This window comes from Petromyzon marinus, chromosome 66, assembly GCF_048934315.1.
Source record: "Petromyzon marinus isolate PM22_M1 ecotype Great Lakes invasive population chromosome 66, UKy_Petmar_22M1.pri1.0, whole genome shotgun sequence".
Lineage (NCBI taxonomy): Eukaryota > Metazoa > Chordata > Hyperoartia > Petromyzontiformes > Petromyzontidae > Petromyzon > Petromyzon marinus.
Window position 1 is genome coordinate 10670911 of NC_133732.1, and position 20298 is coordinate 10691208.

Sequence of the window (20298 nt, forward strand, 5' to 3'; positions counted from 1 at the left end):
TGTGATTTATAGAATAATCTCTTGTGATTTATAGAATAACCTCTTGTGATTTATAGAATAATCTATTGTGATTTATAGAGTAATCTCTTGTGATTTATAGAAGAATCTCTTGTGATTTATAGAAGAATCTCTTGTGATTTATAGAATAACCTCTTGTGATTTATAGAATAATCTATTGTGATTTATAGAGTAATCTCTTGTGATTTATAGAAGAATCTCTTGTGATTTATAGAAGAATCTCTTGTGATTTATAGAATAATCTCTTGTGATTTATAGAATAATCTCTTGTGATTCATAGAATAATCTCTTGTGATTTATAGAATAATCTCTTGTGATTTATAGAATCATCTCTTGTGATCTATAGAATAATCTATTGTGATTTATAGAATGATCTCCTGCGATTTATAGAATAATCTCTTGTGATTTATAAAATAATCTCTTGTGATTTATAGAATAATCTTTTGTGATTTATAGAATGATCTCTTGTGATTTATAGAATAATCTCTTGTGATTTATAGAATGATCTCTTGTGATTTATACTACACTATATACTACACTATACACAACACTATACAATACTATACACTACACTATATACTACTATACACTACTATACACTACATTATATACTTCTATACACTACACTATATACTACTATACACTACACTATACACTACACTATATACTACTATACACTACACTATACAGTACTGTACACTACACTATACACTACTATACAGTACACTGTACACTACACTATACACTACTGTACACTACACTATACACTACTGTACACTACACTATACACTACACAGTACATTACACACTGTACTAAACTATACACTACACTATACACAACACTACACTCTACACTATGCACTACACTATACACTACTACTATGCACTACACTATACACTACACTATACTCTACACTATATACTACTATACATTACACTATACTATACACTACCCTATACACTTCTGTACACTATACTATACACTACACTATACACTACCATACACTACACTATACACTACACTACACACTGCTGTACATCGCTATGATGTGGCACTACTTGAGCATATTGGCATTACAAGACAGAGAGAGTAAAGTGGAAAGAACAAATTACCGAATGTGCAGTGGACACCTACTGCAGTGCTGTCTGCCCATGCGTCGTGATGATGATGTCTGCTAATCTGTTCGATGGCGTCAGGAGCAGCTTGGTGTATAACGCCTTTACCTCCCTGTGTAAGCAAACTATTTGGTGTTTTATATTTTTATTATTTCATTGTTTCCCTTATACGTGACTTTACCGAAAGAACTAAGAATATTTAAGTACTCTTTTACGTAACCAGCTAAGGCCCCCTGGCCATCACAAATAATAGCTCGACAGGAGTGGCTTGGTCATCACGTGGACGTATAAATGCCCACCTGAAAGGCGGGATGACGGATATCGGAACAACGTCAATCAGAGCAAACGTACAAGGTAGTCGTGGGTGGTGGAGGCGAAAGCTTAAGAGGCGATGGATACCGAGAACGGAAGGGGCGACGCTGGCGGCGATGTGAGCGCGTGGGGTCGAGGCGACGCTAATCGGCCCGCGGCGTTAGTAACAGAGTGACGACGTATTTGCGGAACGATGTCGAAAGGAGAGGGGAGGGGGGGAGGGGGCGACGTAAATCGGGGTATCACTGCGTGCCCACACTGGGCCCACGCGGTTGGTTACGTGACGAGCATCTCGCAGTTCGTCGCTTTCTCAGTTGGTCGATAGGTAGGTAGGTAGGTGGCGCGACTTTTTCCCATTGAAACCGCGTGGTGAAGGAAGTAAGCCGCCATAGCTGCCACGCGTCGATCCAACACGAGACGGTGCAGCCATCGCGCGGAGAGGCGACGGAGCCAGGCCGCTGCTGTTCTGGGTCTGGTTCTGCTGTAGCGTGGCGGTTGTTGCGTTGCTGAAGAACACCGCGTGATGTGGAAATCGCGTTGTAATAATACATAAAATACAGGGGGTTAAGCGTCGTCCGCGATAACACGTGCGATGCGTACGCGGGCCAAACAAAGGCCGAGGCACGTGGGTAGCGTCTAGAAGCATCCAGCAGCATTCCAATGCCTCGCGTGTTCATGACGACGATGCCCGTGACAACCACCGGTTATTCCTACTCGCGCGCGACGTAGCTCCATTCGCTCGATCGCGTTACAATCTCTACATCCAATCCGTGTTATTCAAAAAACGCGTTCCCTAATACAACATTCATCGCGTTACTGCAGATATCGGATTCGCGTTATGAAAACAACCACCACCACTTGGCGTGACGTAGGAGAAACGCAGGCTGGAGTTGCTTATTCGCGATGTCGTGCACGATTGCCCGGCTTTAGCACCACGGGCTTAAATTGTGTGATGGTTTTATATTCATGTCTCCCTCGTCTTACACTAGGAGAGTTTTTTTTGTGAAATAGCCACCAGCCATTCCCCGTTGGGCTTTGCTTGGAGCTCGTTATTATCGTCGTCGTCACCGCCGCTGCGTTAGCATATACGGTAGAAATGATTATAACCGCGATGTTTGGAGTAGCTGTGTTCGTGTGATGTTAGTGATAAACGCCGCCTCCCATGCCACCCCCCGTGGTACACTGTGCTGTGGGTTTTTGTTGTTGTTGATCGAGTCGCACGGCGGGAGGGAAAAAAAAAAGGACCCGCAGAATATTCCACGCGACCACGAGGAGAGAGAGACACGCAAACTCCAAATATACAGCAGCAGGCGTCGGGATCGAACCCACGACCTCCAGCATACCGCGCGATGTAGTTAACATCTCCTAGCCACCGCCGAGTTAGAAAATAGGCTTCATACCTTTAAGAATAGGATTTACCCTCTCTGGCAATAATCCGAGGAGGTTCGCGTGCCCGCAATCACGACCAGGCACGCCCTGACATCACCATCCACGTCACACAGTTGAGTCTCTCAGCGCTGAGTCCAACCCAATATCTGAATTGGGGCTGTGCCCCGCACTCTGAATAGTCTACACACTGAGACAATTGAGATAATTGTGGAAGGGGACTGTAATATCACGCTTGACCCAGCTCTGGACAGATCCATCTCCCCCAAGAGGGATGGCGTAGCATCATCACGACTGGTTATTGGAGAAATTATCAATCTCCACCTCATAGACCCCTGGCGGACCCTTAATCCCCTGCAAAGGGATTATTCATATATCTCGGGCCTACAGGAGCCTGTTTAGAATCGATTACTTCTTAATCTCCAAGGCCCTCCTCCCATCGGTCTCAAAAGTAAGGATACTTGACCAACAGCGTTTTGACCACTGTCCTGTTCTTACGCAATTCATTCTGGACCCCACTGAAGAATCCCATAGCGCATGGTCCCTGGACACCAAATTATTGAAGGATGCGGGCCTATTGATGAGAATCAGAAATGAGGCGACTAGTTTCATGGAAACAAACTCTAGATCACCCTCCCCCCTGGTGGTCTGGGATGCCCTTAAAGCTACAGAAGGGGCCTGGAGGAAGGAATAAAGGGCCCAAACCATCCTCAAGCTGGAGGAAAAACATCGCCTATTCAAGACAACCCAATCTCGTGCGGTCCAATGGGAGGCCAATAGACTAAAGCTGGAACTAGACACGGTGTTGAATGACCAAACCTCCCTCCACTCTATGAGGGCCAAGATTACATTTCACGACTCCTCTCCCTTCACGAACAAGCTCTCAGCCCGGCTGGTCAAGCGCAAACAAACTCGTAACCACGTTGTTGGGATCAGGGATGCCGATAGGCCGCTCAGGACGAGGGCAGCTGAGGTTAATGAGAAGAGCTTCTACAGAAACCTGTACCGGTCAAGACCTTCCATCGAGCCCCGACAAAGAGAAATTCCTACTTGAGACTTCTCTACCCCATAACCTCCAAACATTTAACATTTCGATTAGAAAGACCATCCTGAGCTCCTGGAGGAATCATGGGGCCCCCTCATTCACCCTCTGGTATAACTCCCTATATGCCCTGGCACCTTTAGTACACCTGATTCTCAAACTGAGGAATAGGGATGAGGAGTTCACCCAGATCTGAGGCCCCCTCGTGAATGCCATTCCAGAGACCCCGAGTTCAACTGACTGAACTTGAAATGAGACTGACTTCTCCCCATCACGTCATCTTTCCCCATTCCCCAAAGAAAAGGGATCTGACGCACCACGTACCGCACAACGGTCCTACACGTCCGTGTTGGTTGTCTGAGCCGTCTATCCCACTACGCACCACTCACCTGTCGCGGAAGTTGTACACCACCACCCACCCACCGTGGTCTGATCGATAAAAAAAAGTAATATTTTAAAAAAATACTTTTTTAAAAGCACGCTTTAATGAAATGTACCGTACGAGTGGTGGCAGAACTCCACGACTCCAGGAAGTGGCCACCGAAGCTCGCCACAACGTAAAGGGAACCGTGGTGATTTATACAGCCAACGTGAGTTAAGCGTGGACAATTCGACCCAAGCCGAAACATAACATAAAAAAGAATGTTTAAAAAACATTTTTTTATGATAGAATATAGTTGTCATCAGTATGATGTAAGTATACCAAGTTTGCAGTCGATACCACATTGGGAAGCGGGTTAAAATTCAGTTACAATATTTGAGGCTACAACAACAACGACGACAATAAAAATCGTGTGAAGTAAAAAAAAATCGAATGGCCGTTGGGACTCGTGGAGGAGACGCCGACAGCGGCGGCATCGCCGCCGACAGCAGCCCAGGAGGTTTGCGTCTCAAGCGGCGAGGAGCGATCGGGGTGCCGCCAAGTTGAGTCCGCGACGAGCCAATCGTCGCTACGTCATGGGACTCCTTTTTTGCCAGCATCAAAGTGTGGAAAATAATCATCGGGTTTCAAGCTTTCCGGCAATAAAAAAAACGATTCTTATTGTTCATACTTCGATACTGGCAAAACAAAACAAACAAAACAGGTATCCCTTGATATAGCTGCTCACCCCGCGCTATAAGTACTCTGATAGTGGTGTTGTGCCGTACCAAGGCGCTGTGGGTATTCTTGTGGTCACCACCCTCACAGGCCGATAGGGGGCGGCCGAGAGAGTGAGCGGGAAGTGTGGTGGTTAACCTGGGGTAAACCCCCCCCCACCCCCCCGGGTACCCCGTGACCGGGGGGTAGAGACCCCAGACCCCCCAGGGGTGGGGGCTGGGGGGTAGGAGCCAACGCTTCATTCCAGACCCTTCCAGAGATTTCTGGAAGGTTCTGGAGAAGGCGTGGTTAGGCGCGGGGTAAGCCCCAACTTGTGTATAAAAGCCGGCCCTCTCAACGGGACCGGCAGTGTTCGTCCACTCAAGACCCGAAGACGCCTGAAGACTTGAAGACCGGACCAGCACCCCGGAACCCTCATCCGAGGGCCTTGTCAGAGCCGGTTTGCAGCGGAGCAGCGGTGGGACCCGTACCCTGGCTAGGTCGGGTCAGGTTAGCCTCCCCTAGCCCCCGCAGCGGAGGACCCGCGAGAGCGTAGCCCGGAGTGTGTAGGGCACGCTAGAAGGGAGGCTGTACCACCCTTAGGTTATCGGGTGACGGGGCCGTACCCCGTAGTGTTACAGGGGCCATAGCTGTAAGTGTTACGGCTAATGGCGTTATCGTTTATTTAAATAAACGCGTTGCCTCCAAGAGGTCTCGCTCCACGTTCATACCCACAACAGTGGCATTGTCCGTGCACTGTTCGACCATTTTGGTTTTGTTCTCTGGTTCGCTGACACTGGTGGTGAGACTAGGCCATGAAGATGGCTGCTGTCTCTGGTGTAGTTTCAAGGACAATGCGTAAATATTATCAGAGCAATGTTGGTTTGCATGTTCACCATAAGTACTGTGTGATTAATGCAGTAAACTTGATTCCTTGCCAAAGGTTTCATGTTTGGTGTTTGAACATCTTAACACAACTCCTATTGCATTGCCAGAAAGGGTAACACCTCTTCATACTTTTCATGGGGGTTTACCCTTTCTGCCAATAACACAGGAATTGTGATAAGATGTTCAAACACCAAATAGACAACACACACACAGCTATTGCAAGGCATCATCCAGTCTGCATTTATCACACGTTGTACTTGTGGCAAAACATGCACACAAATATATTTGTTTCAAAGACAATGCATTGGCAGTATTTTTATCAGAGCGTGTTTGCATATTGACTTGCATCACACTGGGATTTTTGCACACAGCTTTGTATTACGGTGTTTTTTTTTTCTGGAAGAGTTGCTGGTTTATCCCAGGATGTTTCTGTTGCACGTCGTCGCTTTAAGATGTTCTCTGTTCATATTTTGTTTGTTGCGGTTGCACCCTGCTCAAGAGCCGCATGGCTCACAGGGCTGTACCTAATAAATGAAACTTGAAAACTTGAAACTTGCATGTTATGCCACAAGTGCTGTGTGTGGTTAATGCAGACTTGATGATGCCTCGCAATAGCTGTGTGCGTTGGTGTTTGAACATCTTAACACTCTTGTTTTATTACCAGAAAGCGGTAGAAACCCACTGTTTTCATAACCGCTCAAACGATTCACGTTCGACGTCGCCTCCGCGTTGAAAGAAGGGTTACGGCCGAACACGCGTGTCGAACAAGGTAACCACGCCGACGTTTAATATTGAAGCGTCCCGCGTGTTCAGCACCGAACGCGTCGAAACCGCGGCTACGCGCTCGCACGACGCCGTGACGCGCACGCAAAGCGCGCTCGAGAACAGCGCGCGAATCTGCGCTTGAATCGGACGCGGGTTTTGCTTAAATGCTCGTTCCCTTTGCCGCGACATTATCCGCACACCGTACTATATACATTTTCGGTTTAGAGTAAAGTAAAAAAAGAAGAATATTTAAATATTTATGTACAACTTTACCTCCAGAAAGGCTCAGAGGGAAGAGACCCCCCGCGACCTTCCGTCACGTCCACGCCGGATTCTCCACTTGTCCAATCCTTGCCGTCTGCATCGGCCCCTGCGGTACATCTCAGGGGAGCTACGGCCGGTCCAGAAACGCCACAGCACCAATGTTCAACTACGCTGAAGAACATCAAAAACAACAACAACAATAATAACATCGGTCGCGAAAGACGACTCGGCCAACGATCTCTCCTTGCTGCTGTGGCCGTGGCTGCGAATTTCAAGATGTCCATTGAACTTCTTTCACACCACCGTACGTAGCCAACCCTGCTAATCTGTGGGTCTCTGTGGGTCTCTATGGGTCTCAATGTCTGTACGCTGAACTTATTTTGCGCCGTTACGTAGCCAACCGTGCTAATCAGAGGTATGGGGGGGGGGACAACAAACTAAACACAACAACAAATGCTGAAGAGATGAGTTTGTCAATCCAGGTGAAGATTTTAAAGTGCATAGCTCCCAGCGGCTTCCTCATATCGGAAGGAAGAGCGTTCCGGACGGCCGCAAAAGCAGCGCAATCTGAAAGCGCCGCGCGACGATGCCGTCGACCGCCGTCTTTGTTCGAAGGCTTAGCCACAAGCCGCCGGTGCTGCTGCCGCGAGGACGATGAGCGGGGTTCGCGCGACGAGGCTTCGCGGCGCTCCTCGCCGATGAGACCAGCGGCGAGGCGTCGAGGTCCTTTCGTGGGCGAGCGCTTTGCGCGTCGGGGGTGGCACCGCGCGACGCCCGCCGTGCATTCCTTCGGCAACCGGAAGCCGACGTGGACCCGGGCGAGCGCCGGAAGGGCACGCGCGGCGTCGGTTCTTGGCGGCGCCCCGTCACGACGCGTGGTGCCGGAGGCCCGAGGTTCCCGAGGGGCCGGCGCCGCGGCCCCCCCGCGACGCCCGGCGCGGACGGCCCACAACGCTCGCCCCGGCCCCCGACCGCTCGGCGTCGTCGCACCGGCGGCGGGCCCCGGGGGGCGAGGAGGCGCTCCTCCCGAGGGCCTCGTCGGCGCCTGCGGGAGGTGGGGTGGGGGGGGGGGGGGTCGTCGGGGGGTGTCCGGGGGCGGCACGCCGAGCTGGCGAGCTTCGCGCGACGTTTGATGTTCCGGCCGTACTACATTCGGTGCCTCCGGCAAGTCTAATAGTCAACATTCGTACCAAGCCTCCGACTTAACGTGTTCTCGTAAACGGAGCCTGGCACAGCCTCTGCAGTGGATGTGGCGGCCGTTTGGCTGTGCCGGTGTCGCTACTTCCACTGCTGCTACTACTACTGCTGCTAATACTTCTACTGCTGCTGCTACTGCTGTTGCTGCTACTACTACTGCTACTACTACTGCTACTACTACTACTACTGCTGCTACTACTACTGCTGCTGCTGCTACTACTACTACAACTACTACTACTGCTTCTACTACTACTACTGCTGCTGCTGCTACTACTTCTACTACTTCTACTGCTGCTGCTACTGCTGGTGCTATGGACGTGGGGGGGGGGGGCAAGGCTCCCTTGGAGCTGGACTCACCTTTCCTCGTGTCCTCCACCTCCACCACCACCTCCGCAGGCCTCTGCTCCTCCATCACCACCACCTCCTCCTCCTTCACCGGGAGGCCACCGCCGCCACCCAGCGCCACCATCTCCATCGCCTCTGCCTCTCCCACGTCTATAGCGGCATCAGTAGCAGCATTAGTAGCAGCAGCACCACCAGTAGCACCACCAGCAGCAGCACCACCAGCAGCAGCACCACCAGCAGCAGCACCACCAGCAGTAGTACCACCAGCACCACCACCAGCAGCAGCACCACCAGCAGCAGCACCACCAGCAGTAGCAGCAGCACCAGCAGTAGCAGTAGCACCAGCAGTAGCAGCAGCACTACCAGCAGTAGCAGCAGCACCACCAACAGTAGCACCACCAGCAGCAGCACTACCAGCAGTAGCAGCAGCACTACCAGCAGTAGCAGTAGCACCACCAGCAGCAGCACCACCACAAGCAGTAGCAGCAGCAGCATTAGTAGCAGCACCACCAGCAGTAGCAGCAGCAGCACCAGCAGTAGCAGCAGCACCAGCAGTAGCAGCAGCACTACCAGTAGCAGTAGCAGCAGCACTACCAGTAGCAGCAGGACTACCAGTAGCAGCAGCACCATCACCTCCACCAACACCACCACCACCTCCACCACACGCTGCTCCGTCCATCTGTCCCTCTCGTCCTCCTGCACACCAGGCGAGGTAGTCAACATCTCGTAGCCACCGTGGCTTGAGATGGAGACTCACCGTAACCGTCATCCTGGCACTCCACCTTCACCGCCACCGTCGTCCGCATGGAGGAAACCTCCTCCTCCTCTTCCACCTCCTCCTTCACTTTGCCGGGTCCCCTCTCTGTGAGCACGCCGCTCGGATTCCAACCTCTCGGGGAGGAGCTGTCTGTAGACATCATCTCCTCCTCCCCCCCCTCCTCCTCCTCCTCCCCCTCCTCCTCCTCCTCGCCCCCCTCCTCCTTCCCCTCCTGCTGCTGCCGCCGCTCCCCAGCCGCGTCCCCCTTGCCCATCACCGCCGCCGCAGCCGCCGCAGCCGCCGGGCCCTCGGCCGCCCGGCCACCGTGGCCTCCCCGGCCCCCTCGCCGGCGAGCGCCGTGCCGGGCGTGCCGGTGGGCCTTGAGGTGCGCCACCGGCGCGAAGCGTCCGCCGCGGGCGTCGCGGTGCCGCCGCCGGCCCGGCTCAGCCGGCGTGGGGAACGCCGAGCCGCGGCGGCCGCCGGCGCCGTCCCTCGCCGCCGTCGGCCGATCTCCCGGGACGGCGGCGGCGGCGGCGGCGGCGGCGGCGGCGGCGGTGGCGGTGGCGGTGGCGGTGGCGGTGGAGGAGTCTCTCCCCCCGGTGTTCCCCCCCTCCTCCCGGGCGGCGTCGAGGATGAGGCGGCGGCCGCAGTTGATGCGCGAGACGCGCGACTGCGACGTGCCGAAGAGACGCGCGATGGAGTCCTGCGACCACTTGCGGTCGAGCAGCTCGATGATCTGCAGGCGCTGGGGCAGCGTCAGCGCCATCGGCGGTCGCCTGCCTGCCGGCGGGACCGGAGATCGGCCGGTTTGGTTTGGGGAATTAGGTTCACTCGTTCGCGTGTGTACGAGCGTGCGTGTGTGTGCGAGCGTGCGTGTGTGCATGCGTGTGTACGAGCGTGTGTGTGTGTGCGTGTGTATGTACATGCGTGTGTGTGTGCGCGCGTGTGTGCGTGTGTGTGTGTGCGTGTGTGTGTCGGCAAAACAACCCCCTACCTCCTCGCGGGGCCGGACGGGCAACTCTGTCGTGGACAGTGCTGTGGGGGGAGGGCTAAAGGGGGGCTCTTCAAAATTTACCACTAAACCACGACGGAAATATGTAACTAATAAGCTTGTGCCGGAGGCCCCGGGGGGACAGGCATCTATGACGTCTCCTGGCCAAACCCCAATTGGCGAGCCAGGAGATTGAATCTCTACCCTCGGGGCTCCTCCAGAAACAACGAAAAGCCACTACGGATGGCCACATGGAATGTTCGAACACTCACTGCGGAGGAGAGGCTGCCACTCCTCTGTCGGGAGCTGGACCGGTACCGCCTGGATCTCTGTGGCATTCAGGAGGTCCGGTGGACCGGTTCTGGCTCCTGCCACCATGAGGGGTGGACAGTCCTCTACTCGGGGCAGCAGACTGCCAAACAACAGGGTGTGGCTCTTCTTTTGAACAAAAGAATGAAGGGGGCATGGGAGCGTGGCGGTGAGGTGTGGGAAGCTGTAAGCCCCAGGCTACTTTGGGCTCGCCTTCCCATCAACCGGAGGCGAGGAGTGGTGGTCGTGGTTACTTATGCCCCCACCGAAGACGAACATCCATGGAGGGATGCAGGCAAAGCCGATGAGTCAGATGCCTTCTATGACCTCCTGTCACAGGTGCTGGCTAAAGTGGCCCCTCGGGATAGAGTCATCTTGTTGGGTGACTTCAATGCCCGAGTTGGTCATGATGCTGGCACCTGGTCTGGAGTGATTGGAGGGCATGGGCCAGATCAGCTCAATAACAACGGTAGGAGGCTGCGAGATTTTTGTGCAGCCCATGGGCTTGTAATTACCAACACGCTGTTCCGGCATCGGCGCATCCACACATCATGGTTGCATGCCGGGTCCAAGCAAGAACATCTGCTGGACTACATAGTGACGGACCGGTGGATGCGAGCCCATGTCCCTGACACCAGGACCTACCGTGGAGCTGATCTGCCCTCTGACCATCGACTAGTCATCCGTAAGATGCGCCTGCCATTCTTCCACTCCGGTGGTGAGTGTACACCCAGGACCCCATTCCAACCTAAAGTGGCCTGGTCTCAGTTATCTGACGAAAGTTGCAAGCGAGAATTTCATCATCGCTTGCGGCTGGGGTTGGCAACGTCCCCCAATCCGCCTGATGTCGAGGGTAAATGGGCGAGGTTTAGGACTGTGACTCATGCAGCTGCAATGTCTGCTTTGGGTACGCGGTCCAGACCTCCCCAGAGACCCTGGCTGACAGAGGAGGTGTTCAGGATGGTTGAGAAAAAGCGACAGGCCCACTGTCATCAGCTACAGAATCCCACGTCAGAGAATGAGGAGGCTTACCACAGCCTTCGCTCGGAGGTTCGGAGAGCCGTGAGGCGCTGCAAGGATGGGTGGTGGTCGCGGGTTGCTGAGGAGAAGGAGTCTGTCTCAGTGGCCCGCGACCACAAATCTCTATTTAACTCCATCAAAAAAGTAACCTGCAGCGCCACACCTATTACCATCATTAGGGGAAAAAACGGTGATCCAATCTCCGACCCCCAGGAACAGGTTCGCAGACTTGCTGAGCATTTCTGAGGTCTTGGGGGAGGGAAAATCCCTCAGCCAGGAAAACATCGTGGCACAAAGTGGGGATGACCCTGCTGAGGCTGCAGTCCCTCAAATATTGGAAGAAGTCACCCCCTGTCAGTGGCTGGCTGAGGTACCATCTGTTGAAGTACTGAAGGCGATCCGGAGTCTGAGACCAGGAAAGGCACTGGGTAGAGATGATCTCCCAAGCGAAATGCTGAGGGAGGGTGGCGTTTGTGCACAGACTGCCCTATATGACATCATAACAACAGTCTGGACCACTGGACGAGTTCCGCAGGATTGGAAGGATGCCCTGGTGGTCCCCCTCTTTAAGAAGGGGGACTGCACAGACTGTAACAACTACAGGGGAATCTCACTCCTCAGTGTGCCGGGAAAGGTCCTGGCAAGGATTATTCAACATCGCCTCGCCAGGCACGCTGAGGAGAGGCTTGCGGAGCCCCAATGCGGTTTCAGGAAAGGGCGGTCCTGCACAGATGCCATATTTTCTGTCCGTCCACTACAGCAGAGGTGTAGGGAATTCCAACAAGACCTACATCTCTGCTTTATTGATCTGGTCAAGGCCTATGATACCATCAGTAGGCCTGGGCTCTGGGTTGTTCTTCGTGCTTTTGGAGTCCCTGACCCTCTGCTCACGATCATTAAGGACCTTCATGATGGTGAGCGGGCCCGGGTAAAACTACGTGGCTTGGAGTCAGAGCCATTCCCTGTATACCTTGGGGTGCAACAGGGATGTCCTCTGGCTCCCACATTATTTAACATCTATTTTGACCACATAGTTCGTGAAGCCTTCAATAGCTGTACCGGGGGAATCTCCATTTGGTACAGATATAATGGGAGGCTGATCGATGCCCGGGTGCGGTCAAGGGATGGCTCCCTATTGCTCAACCATGTTACGTATGCCGATGATTTGGTAATAGCTGCTCATTCAGAGGAGGAGTTGGAGACGCTGCTGCTGAGACTGGAGCGTGCCACTAAGAAATGGGGCCTTACCATCAGCCCCACCAAAACTAAGCACCTGCCTGGGTATTTTGTACCATCGGACACTCCACCCCCACAACTCCCAATCGGTGATAGGGCAGTTGTGGAGAGAGTGGAGAGTTTCCCATACCTGGGCAGTGTGCTTATGACTGGCTCCAGTTTAACAGCAGAGGTCTCACTCCGAATCAGTCGAGCGGCAATATCTTTTCATCGGTTGCGTAACGCTGTGTGGAAGCTACTTGGTCTGTCGCTCCGGACTAAGCTTCAGGTCTTCTCGGCCACGGTCATTCCCTCCCTTCTCTACACTTGCGAAACGTGGACCCCCTTAATGGAGCATCTTCGCCGGTTGGAAATATTTAGGCTGGCCTGCCTACGATCCATCCTGGGTTTAACCAGGCTGGATTGTGTGAGGAGCTCACAAATCCTTGAAAGTACTGGGCAAGGTCCCATCGGTGAGCTCCTCCGGGAGGCAAGGCTGCGTTGGCTGGGTCATGTAGCCCGCATGCCCAGCCACCGCATGCCGAAACTGCTTTCGTTCGGCCGGATCGAGGGGGCTAAACGGGCGCGGCACGGGCTAGAGAAGAGATGGAGTGATGTGGTACAGGAGGACGTGGAGCTGATTGGACTTGCCGATGACCGGTACCAGTGGTGTCAAGTACGGCCTCTGTGGAGGAGGCTCATGAAGGACGCTATTGGGCAGTTGGAGGCAGTCTCCCTCCAACAACAACGGAGGGCGGAGGAGCGACGCTCACAACAACGAACGGAGCGCCGGGTGGCTAAAGCACAGCAGGTTGGCACAGTAGGGGGCACAGGTGGTGCATCAGCCAGTCATCTCAGTCAGTCGACCCGTGGCACCTGGTTCTGCCCCGTGACCTCCTGTCAGCGGGCGTTCGACACTTCACGTGGCCTCAGGGTGCACATAGCCTGGCACAAGCATCGTGGTGACGTCACCGCCACTTAGTGGCGAATGGCGGTTGTTGTTGTTGTGTATGTGTGTGTGTATGTGTGTGTGCGTGTGTATGTACGAGCTATATAAATAACCTCTTGCCACGGCAGCTCTCACGCCCACTTCAGTATTTTTTCTTGCTGTGGTGTTTCCACCTGATGAGGATTGCTTGTGTTGCGATCGAAACGTCGTGATTTATTTGATTTGATTTCTACCTCCGTGATGACTTTACCGAAATAACCAAAGAGTAGAGGAGTGGGTCTCACCGCTCTTGCTGACTCCCGGCGCCGGCTGTGGGTCCCAGCCGCCCCCCACCACCGGCCCCTCCCCCGCTCCCCGTGGGGGGGGCCCTGTCTCCGAGGGGTGCTCCGGGGCCCCGGGGGTGCGGGGGGTCTCCTGCTGAACTGGGGGGGGGGCACGCGAGAGGTAGGGGGGTAGGGGGGGTAGGGGGGTAGGGGAGTAGGGGGGGTAGGGGGGGTAGGGGGTAGGGGGGTAGGGGAGTAGGGGGAGTAGGGGAGTAGGGGGGTAGGGGGGTAGGGGGGTAGGGGAGTAGGGGGGGTAGGGGGGGTAGGGGGAGTAGGGGAGTCGGGGGGGTAGGGGGGTAGGGGGGGTAGGGGGGGTAGGGGAGTAGGGGGGTAGGGGGGGTAGCCGTTAGACCGGAGGGCAGCCCGCTGGGTGGCGGTTGTGTTACCGCCATGCCCCATCACCGCCCGGGTAAACAGATTCATATACCCCCGGTGTTACCCCCAGCGTATCCCCAGTACACCCCCAGTACACCCCCAGTACACCCCCAGTACACCCCCAGCACACCCCCAGCACACCCCCAGTACACCCCCAGTACACCCCCAGTACACCCCCAGCACACCCCCAGTACACCCCCAGTACACCCCCGGTGTTACCCCCAGTACACCCCTAGGGTTCCCCCAGTACACCCCCAGCACACCCCCAGTACACCCCCAGCACACCCCCAGTACACCCCCAGTACACCCCCAGCGTACCCCCAGTACACCCCCAGTACACCCCCAGGGTTCCCCGAGTGTACCTCGATCCTCCCCTTCCACGCCCTCCAGCTTCACCAGGGCCGGTGGCGCCTCCGGCCCTCCGTCTCTCGCTCCACCGCCGCCACCGCCCGGCCCCCGTCCCCGCGTCGCCGCCCCGGCGTCCGTGCCGACCCCCGGCGCCCACAGCTGCCCGTGTCCGGCGTAGGCGATCATGGTGAAGTGCGCCTGCTGCGCCTCGCCCCGCCCGCCGCCGGTGCCTTCGTGCGCCCGCAGGTGGCGCTTGAGCACGGCGATGGTGGGGAATCCGCGCTTGCACTCGTTGCACTGCCACAGCCACTCCACCGCCGCCCTCGGCTGCTGCTGCTGCTGCTGCCGCTGCCGCTGCCGCTGCCGCCGCTGCTGACGAAGACGGCGGCGGTCGTGCCGACGTCGAGGATCACGCCGACGACGACGATGACGACGATGCGGCGGCGGCGGCGGCGGCGGTGGCTCCGGCTCGTTCCCGGCGGTCCCCCTGGAATTCTGCTCCGCTTGGGAGACTCCGATGGGGGCGGCTCCGTCTCCCGGGGGACGGCCGCCGCCGCCGCCGCCGCCGTCGCCGCCGCCCGGCCCCGGCGGCGGCGGCTCCGTGCCGCTCCCCGATCGCCCGTGGAGCCGCCGGTGCCGGTCGAGGAAGAGGGGATCCCCGAAGCACATCCCACACTCCTCGCACACAAAGTCCTCGTTGCTGCTGGCGGACCACGACGAAGACGACGACGAGGAGGAGGAGGAGCAGGAGGAGCAGGAGGAGCAGGAGGAGTCGTCGTGGCGTCTCCTCGCCGCGTAGGGGCGAGCCCGCAGGGACGAGCGGCGGCACCCACCAGACGCCTGGCTGGACGCCGGACCGGACGCCTGGCTGGACGCCTGGCTGGACGCCTGGCTGGATGCGGCCCCCCGGCGTGGCCATCCCCGTCGCCGTGTGGGTCGGAGCGCCGGGCCCGGCGGCCTCCCGGCATCTGCGATGTCGGTCAGAACGATGTCGATTATAACAATCCGATTATAGCGATGTCGATTATAACGATCCGATTATAGCGATGTCAAGTTTCATTTATTAGGTACAGCCCTGTGAGCCATGTGGCTCTTGAGTCGGGTGCAACCGCAACAAACAAAATATGAACAGAGAAACATCTTAAAGCGACGATGCGCAACAGAACCATCCTGGGATAAACCAGCAACTCTTCTAGAAAAAAAAAACAACGTAATACAAAGCTGTGTGCAAAAATCCCAGTGTGATGCAAGACAAACAATAACAACCATAAGACAATTTAGATTCAAGTTATCAGGCCAACTCCGCACTTCCGCAAGAAACATGGCTTAACCATATGTTTTAGAAATCACCAAAATAAAGCTATAAAATACAATGTAACAACAGTAATCACAGGAACTTTGATTCAAATTTAACAATAAACTATATACATAACATGTACGAACAAACTTGCAGCCATTCCTGTCAGCATGACACTCCCCGTGTATGATGTGTGAGTGAATCAATGGTAGTGAGTGTATGATGTGTGAGTGAGTCAATGGTAGTGAGTGTATGATGTGTGAGTGAATCAATGGTAGTGAGTGTATGATGTGTGAGTGAGTCAATGGTAGTGAGTGTATGATGTGTGAGTGAGTCAGTGGTTGTGTGAGTGTATGATGTGTGAGTGAGTCAGTGTAAGATGAGTGAGTGTATCACGGCCTCCTCCACGCCATCACGGCCTCCTCCACGCCATCGCGGCCTCCTCCACGCCATCGCGGCCTCCTCCACGTCATCGCGGCCTCCTCCACGCCATCACGGCCTCCTCCACGTCATCGCGGCCTCCTCCACGCCATCACGGCCTCCTCCACGCCATCACGGCCTCCTCCACGCCATCACGGCCTCCTCCACGCCATCACGGCCTCCTCCACGCCATCACGGCCTCCTCCACGCCATCACGGCCTCCTCCACGTCATCGCGGCCTCCTCCCCGCCATCGTGGCCTCCTCCCCACCATCACGGCCTCCTCCACGCCATCACGGCCTCCTCCCCGCCATCACGGCCTCCTCCACGCCATCGTGGCCTCCTCCACGCCATCACGGCCTCCTCCACGCCATCGTGGCCTCCTCCACGCCATCACGGCCTCCTCCACGCCATCGTGGCCTCCTCCACGCCATCACGGCCTCCTCCCCGCCATCACGGCCTCCTCCACGCCATCGTGGCCTCCTCCACGCCATCACGGCCTCCTCCACGCCATCGTGGCCTCCTCCCCGCCATCACGGCCTCCTCCCCGCCATCGTGGCCTCCTCCCCGCCATCGTGGCCTCCTCCACGCCATCACGGCCTCGTCCACGCCATCACGGCCTCGTCCACGCCATCACGGCCTCCTCCACGCCATCACGGCCTCCTCCACGCCATCACGGCCTCCTCCACGCCATCACGGCCTCCTCCACGCCATCACGGCCTCCTCCACGTCATCGCGGCCTCCTCCACGCCATTACGGCCTCCTCCACGCCATCACGGCCTCCTCCACGTCATCACGGCCTCCTCCACGCCATCACGGCCTCGTCCACGCCATCGTGGCCTCCTCCACGCCATCACGGCCTCCTCCACGCCATCACGGCCTCCTCCACGCCATCACGGCCTCCTCCACGCCATTACGGCCTCCTCCACGCCATCACGGCCTCCTCCCCGCCATCGTGGCCTCCTCCACGCCATCACGGCCTCCTCCACGTCATCGCGGCCTCCTCCCCGCCATCGTGGCCTCCTCCACGCCATTACGGCCTCCTCCACGCCATCACGGCCTCCTCTCTGTGGAGTGCCGCTGGGCTCCAGGCGGACTCTGGGAGGTTGTGGAAGTTGAGGAGCTCCGAGCGAAGTCGCTCCGTCAACGACTCCCACGACTCCACGTCCAGCCGCATCAGCGAAGAGAGTGCGCGGCCTTGCCGATGATGCTTCTGATGATGATGGTTGTCGATTATATAACGATCCGATTATTGCGATGTCGAATATAACAATCCAATTATAGCGACGTCGATTATAACGATCCGATTATAGCGATGTCGATTATAACGATCTGATTAAAACGATCCCGATTATAACGATCCGATTATAATGATCCGATTATACCGATGACGATTATTCCCGGAGCCACAGGGAGCTTTGCCACTTTTAAATCATGATCTAGATTGACGAACTAAATTCTTGAGAACTGCTTCTTGTCGTTGTGTTTAGTTTCTTGTCCTTCCCCCGCACCTCCGATTAGCGTTTTGGCTCCGTACAGCGGTGCAAAAGACGTTCAACGTACACACACACACACACGAGTGTGGGTCTCTATGAGTCTCTAAGATGATCTGTTGGTCTCTGTACGTCTCTTCCTTCTGACATCAGGAAGCCACTGGGGGCTTCGCCAACTTTAAATCGTCTGGATTGACAAACTCATTTGTTTAGAACTGCTTCTTGTTGTTGTTGCTGTGTTCAGTTTGTCATCCTTCCCCCGCCCATACCTCCGATTAGCACGGTTCGCTACGTACGGTGCGAAAGAAGTTCAGCGTACACACATACACAGAGACCCACAGACACCCAGACCCATAGAGACACCCATAGAGACCCACGGATTAGCACGGTTAGCTACGTACGGTGCGAAAGAAGTTCAGCGTACACACATACACAGAGACCCACAGACACCCAGACCCATAGAGACATCCATAGAGACCCACGGATTAGCACGGTTAGCTACGTACGGTGCGAAAGAAGTTCAGTGTACACACACACACACACACCGAGATCCACAGACACCCAGACCCATAGAGACACCCATAGAGACCCACGGATTAGCACGGTTAGCTACGTACGGTGCGAAAGAAGTTCAACGTGAGTGCAAGCATCATCTCCTACTGCTCCTCGCGCGTGACGTGAGGACTCGCCGTGAGCTCACGAACGCGGCGTTCTTGTCGCGGGAGATTCCTCCTGGCCGATGAGCCGAGCGTCGTGAACGAGTCGCAAAGTCGGGGACCGCCTCTCACCGCTCTGATCATGGTCGTCATCGTCGTCGTCGTCATCTTCGCTGTCGTCGTCCTCCTCCAAGGCAACCTCCACCTGGGCCGGGCTCCGGGAAGCGGCACCCCTCAGTCCTGATGCACCACGGTCAGCCTCACCTACGTCTGATGGAACCACAGAGACAGAGAGAGTGAGAGACAGAGAGAGACAGAGAGAGATAGAGACAGAGAGAGAGAGACAGAGAGAGCATGGCCTACATAACTCGCGAGCCAGCACCCTACCCACCCTCACCCACGTCTGATGGAACCACAGAGACAGACAGAGAGAGTGAGAGACAGAGAGAGTGAGAGACAGAGAGAGTGAGACAGAGGAAGTGAGACAGAGGGAGTGAGACAGAGGAAGTGAGACAGAGGGAGTGAGACAGAGGGAGTGAGACAGTGGGAGTGAGACAGAGAGAGTGAGAGACAGAGAGAGTGAGACAGAGTGAGAGAGAGACAGTGAGATAGAGAGAGTGAGAGACAGAGTGAGAGACAGAGAGAGTGAGAGACAGAGAGAGAGACAGAGGGAGTGAGACAGAGGGAGTGAGAGACAGAGAGAGTGAGACAGAGGGAGTGAGACAGACGGAGTGAGACAGAGAGAGTGAGAGACAGAGAGACTGAGAGACTGAGAGAGAGAGAGAGACAGAGGGAGAATAAGGCACACAACTCACCAGCCAGCACCATGCTCACGTACCCACCGTGTAACAGCGCGTTCAAGTCTCAGGCACTCTGTGAATGTTGAACTTCTTTCGTACCGAACGTAGCCAACCGTGCTGATCTGTGTGTCTCTGTGGGACTCTATGGGTGTCTGCATGGGTCTGGGTGTCTGTGGGTCTATGTGGGTATCTCTATGGGGTTTTATTGGTCTCTGTTGGTCTCAATGGGTCTGAGTGTCTGAGTCTCTAGGTATGTGTTTGTATGTTGAACTTATTTCACACCGCACATAGCCAATCATGCTAATCTGTTGGTCTCTGTGGGTCTCTGTGGGTGTCAATGGGTCTGGGTGTTTGTTGGTCTGTGGGTCTCTATGAGTGTCTCTATGGGTGTCTCTGTGGGTCTCTATGGGTGTCTCTGTGGGTCTCTACGGGTGTCAATGGGTCTGGGTGTCTGTGGGTCTCTGTGGGTTTGGGTGTCTGTAGGACTCTGTGGGTCTGGGTGTCTTTGGGTCTCTGGGTGTCTGTGGGTCTCTGTGTGTCTGTGGGTCTCTGTGTGTCTGGTTGTGGTGAGCAGTGCCATGGGGGGAGGGCCAATTCCGATTGGCCGTTCCCCTCATGGCGATTGTAGCCACCACAGCGGCCAAAAGGGGCTCTGGACGGGTGCAAGGGGCTGGTAACCTCAGCACCTTCAATTAATTACCACTAAACCATGAAAACAAATCCACCGAAGCTTCTGCCGGAGGCCCCGGGTGGACAGGCGTCCATGAAGTCTCCTGGCCAAGCCCCATTTGGCGGAGCCAGGAGATTTAATTCCTACCCTCGGGGTTTCTCCAGAAACAGCAAAAAGCCACTGTGGGTGGCCACGTGGAATGTTGGAATGCTCATTGCGGAGGAGAGGCTGCCGCTCCTCTGTCGGGAGCTGGATCGGTACCACC

At 55.4% G+C, this 20298-nt stretch overlaps 1 protein-coding gene across 4 annotated transcripts in view; it reads right to left on the reverse strand.

Moving 5' to 3' along the window:
- LOC116956585 (uncharacterized) overlaps positions 1-20298 on the reverse strand; it is a 39794-nt gene that overhangs the window by 15930 nt on the left and 3566 nt on the right. For 2 of the 4 annotated variants that reach the window (XR_012930354.1, XR_012930353.1), the window contains exons 2-7: positions 18696-18833; positions 14713-15666; positions 13937-14074; positions 9169-9948; positions 8424-8561; positions 6879-7914 (exon numbers count right to left, since the gene is read on the reverse strand). Coding sequence is in view for 2 of the 4 variants with exons in the window: in XM_076054635.1 (XP_075910750.1) it covers positions 8047-8561; positions 9169-9948; positions 13937-14074; positions 14713-15666; positions 18696-18833 (2525 nt within the window). In the remaining 2 variants the exon portion in view is untranslated. Of the gene's footprint in view, positions 1-6600; positions 7915-7944; positions 8562-9168; positions 9949-13936; positions 14075-14712; positions 15667-18695; positions 18834-20298 lie in introns of those variants that run through there. The other 2 variants (XM_076054636.1, XM_076054635.1) reach the window with 2 other exon arrangements.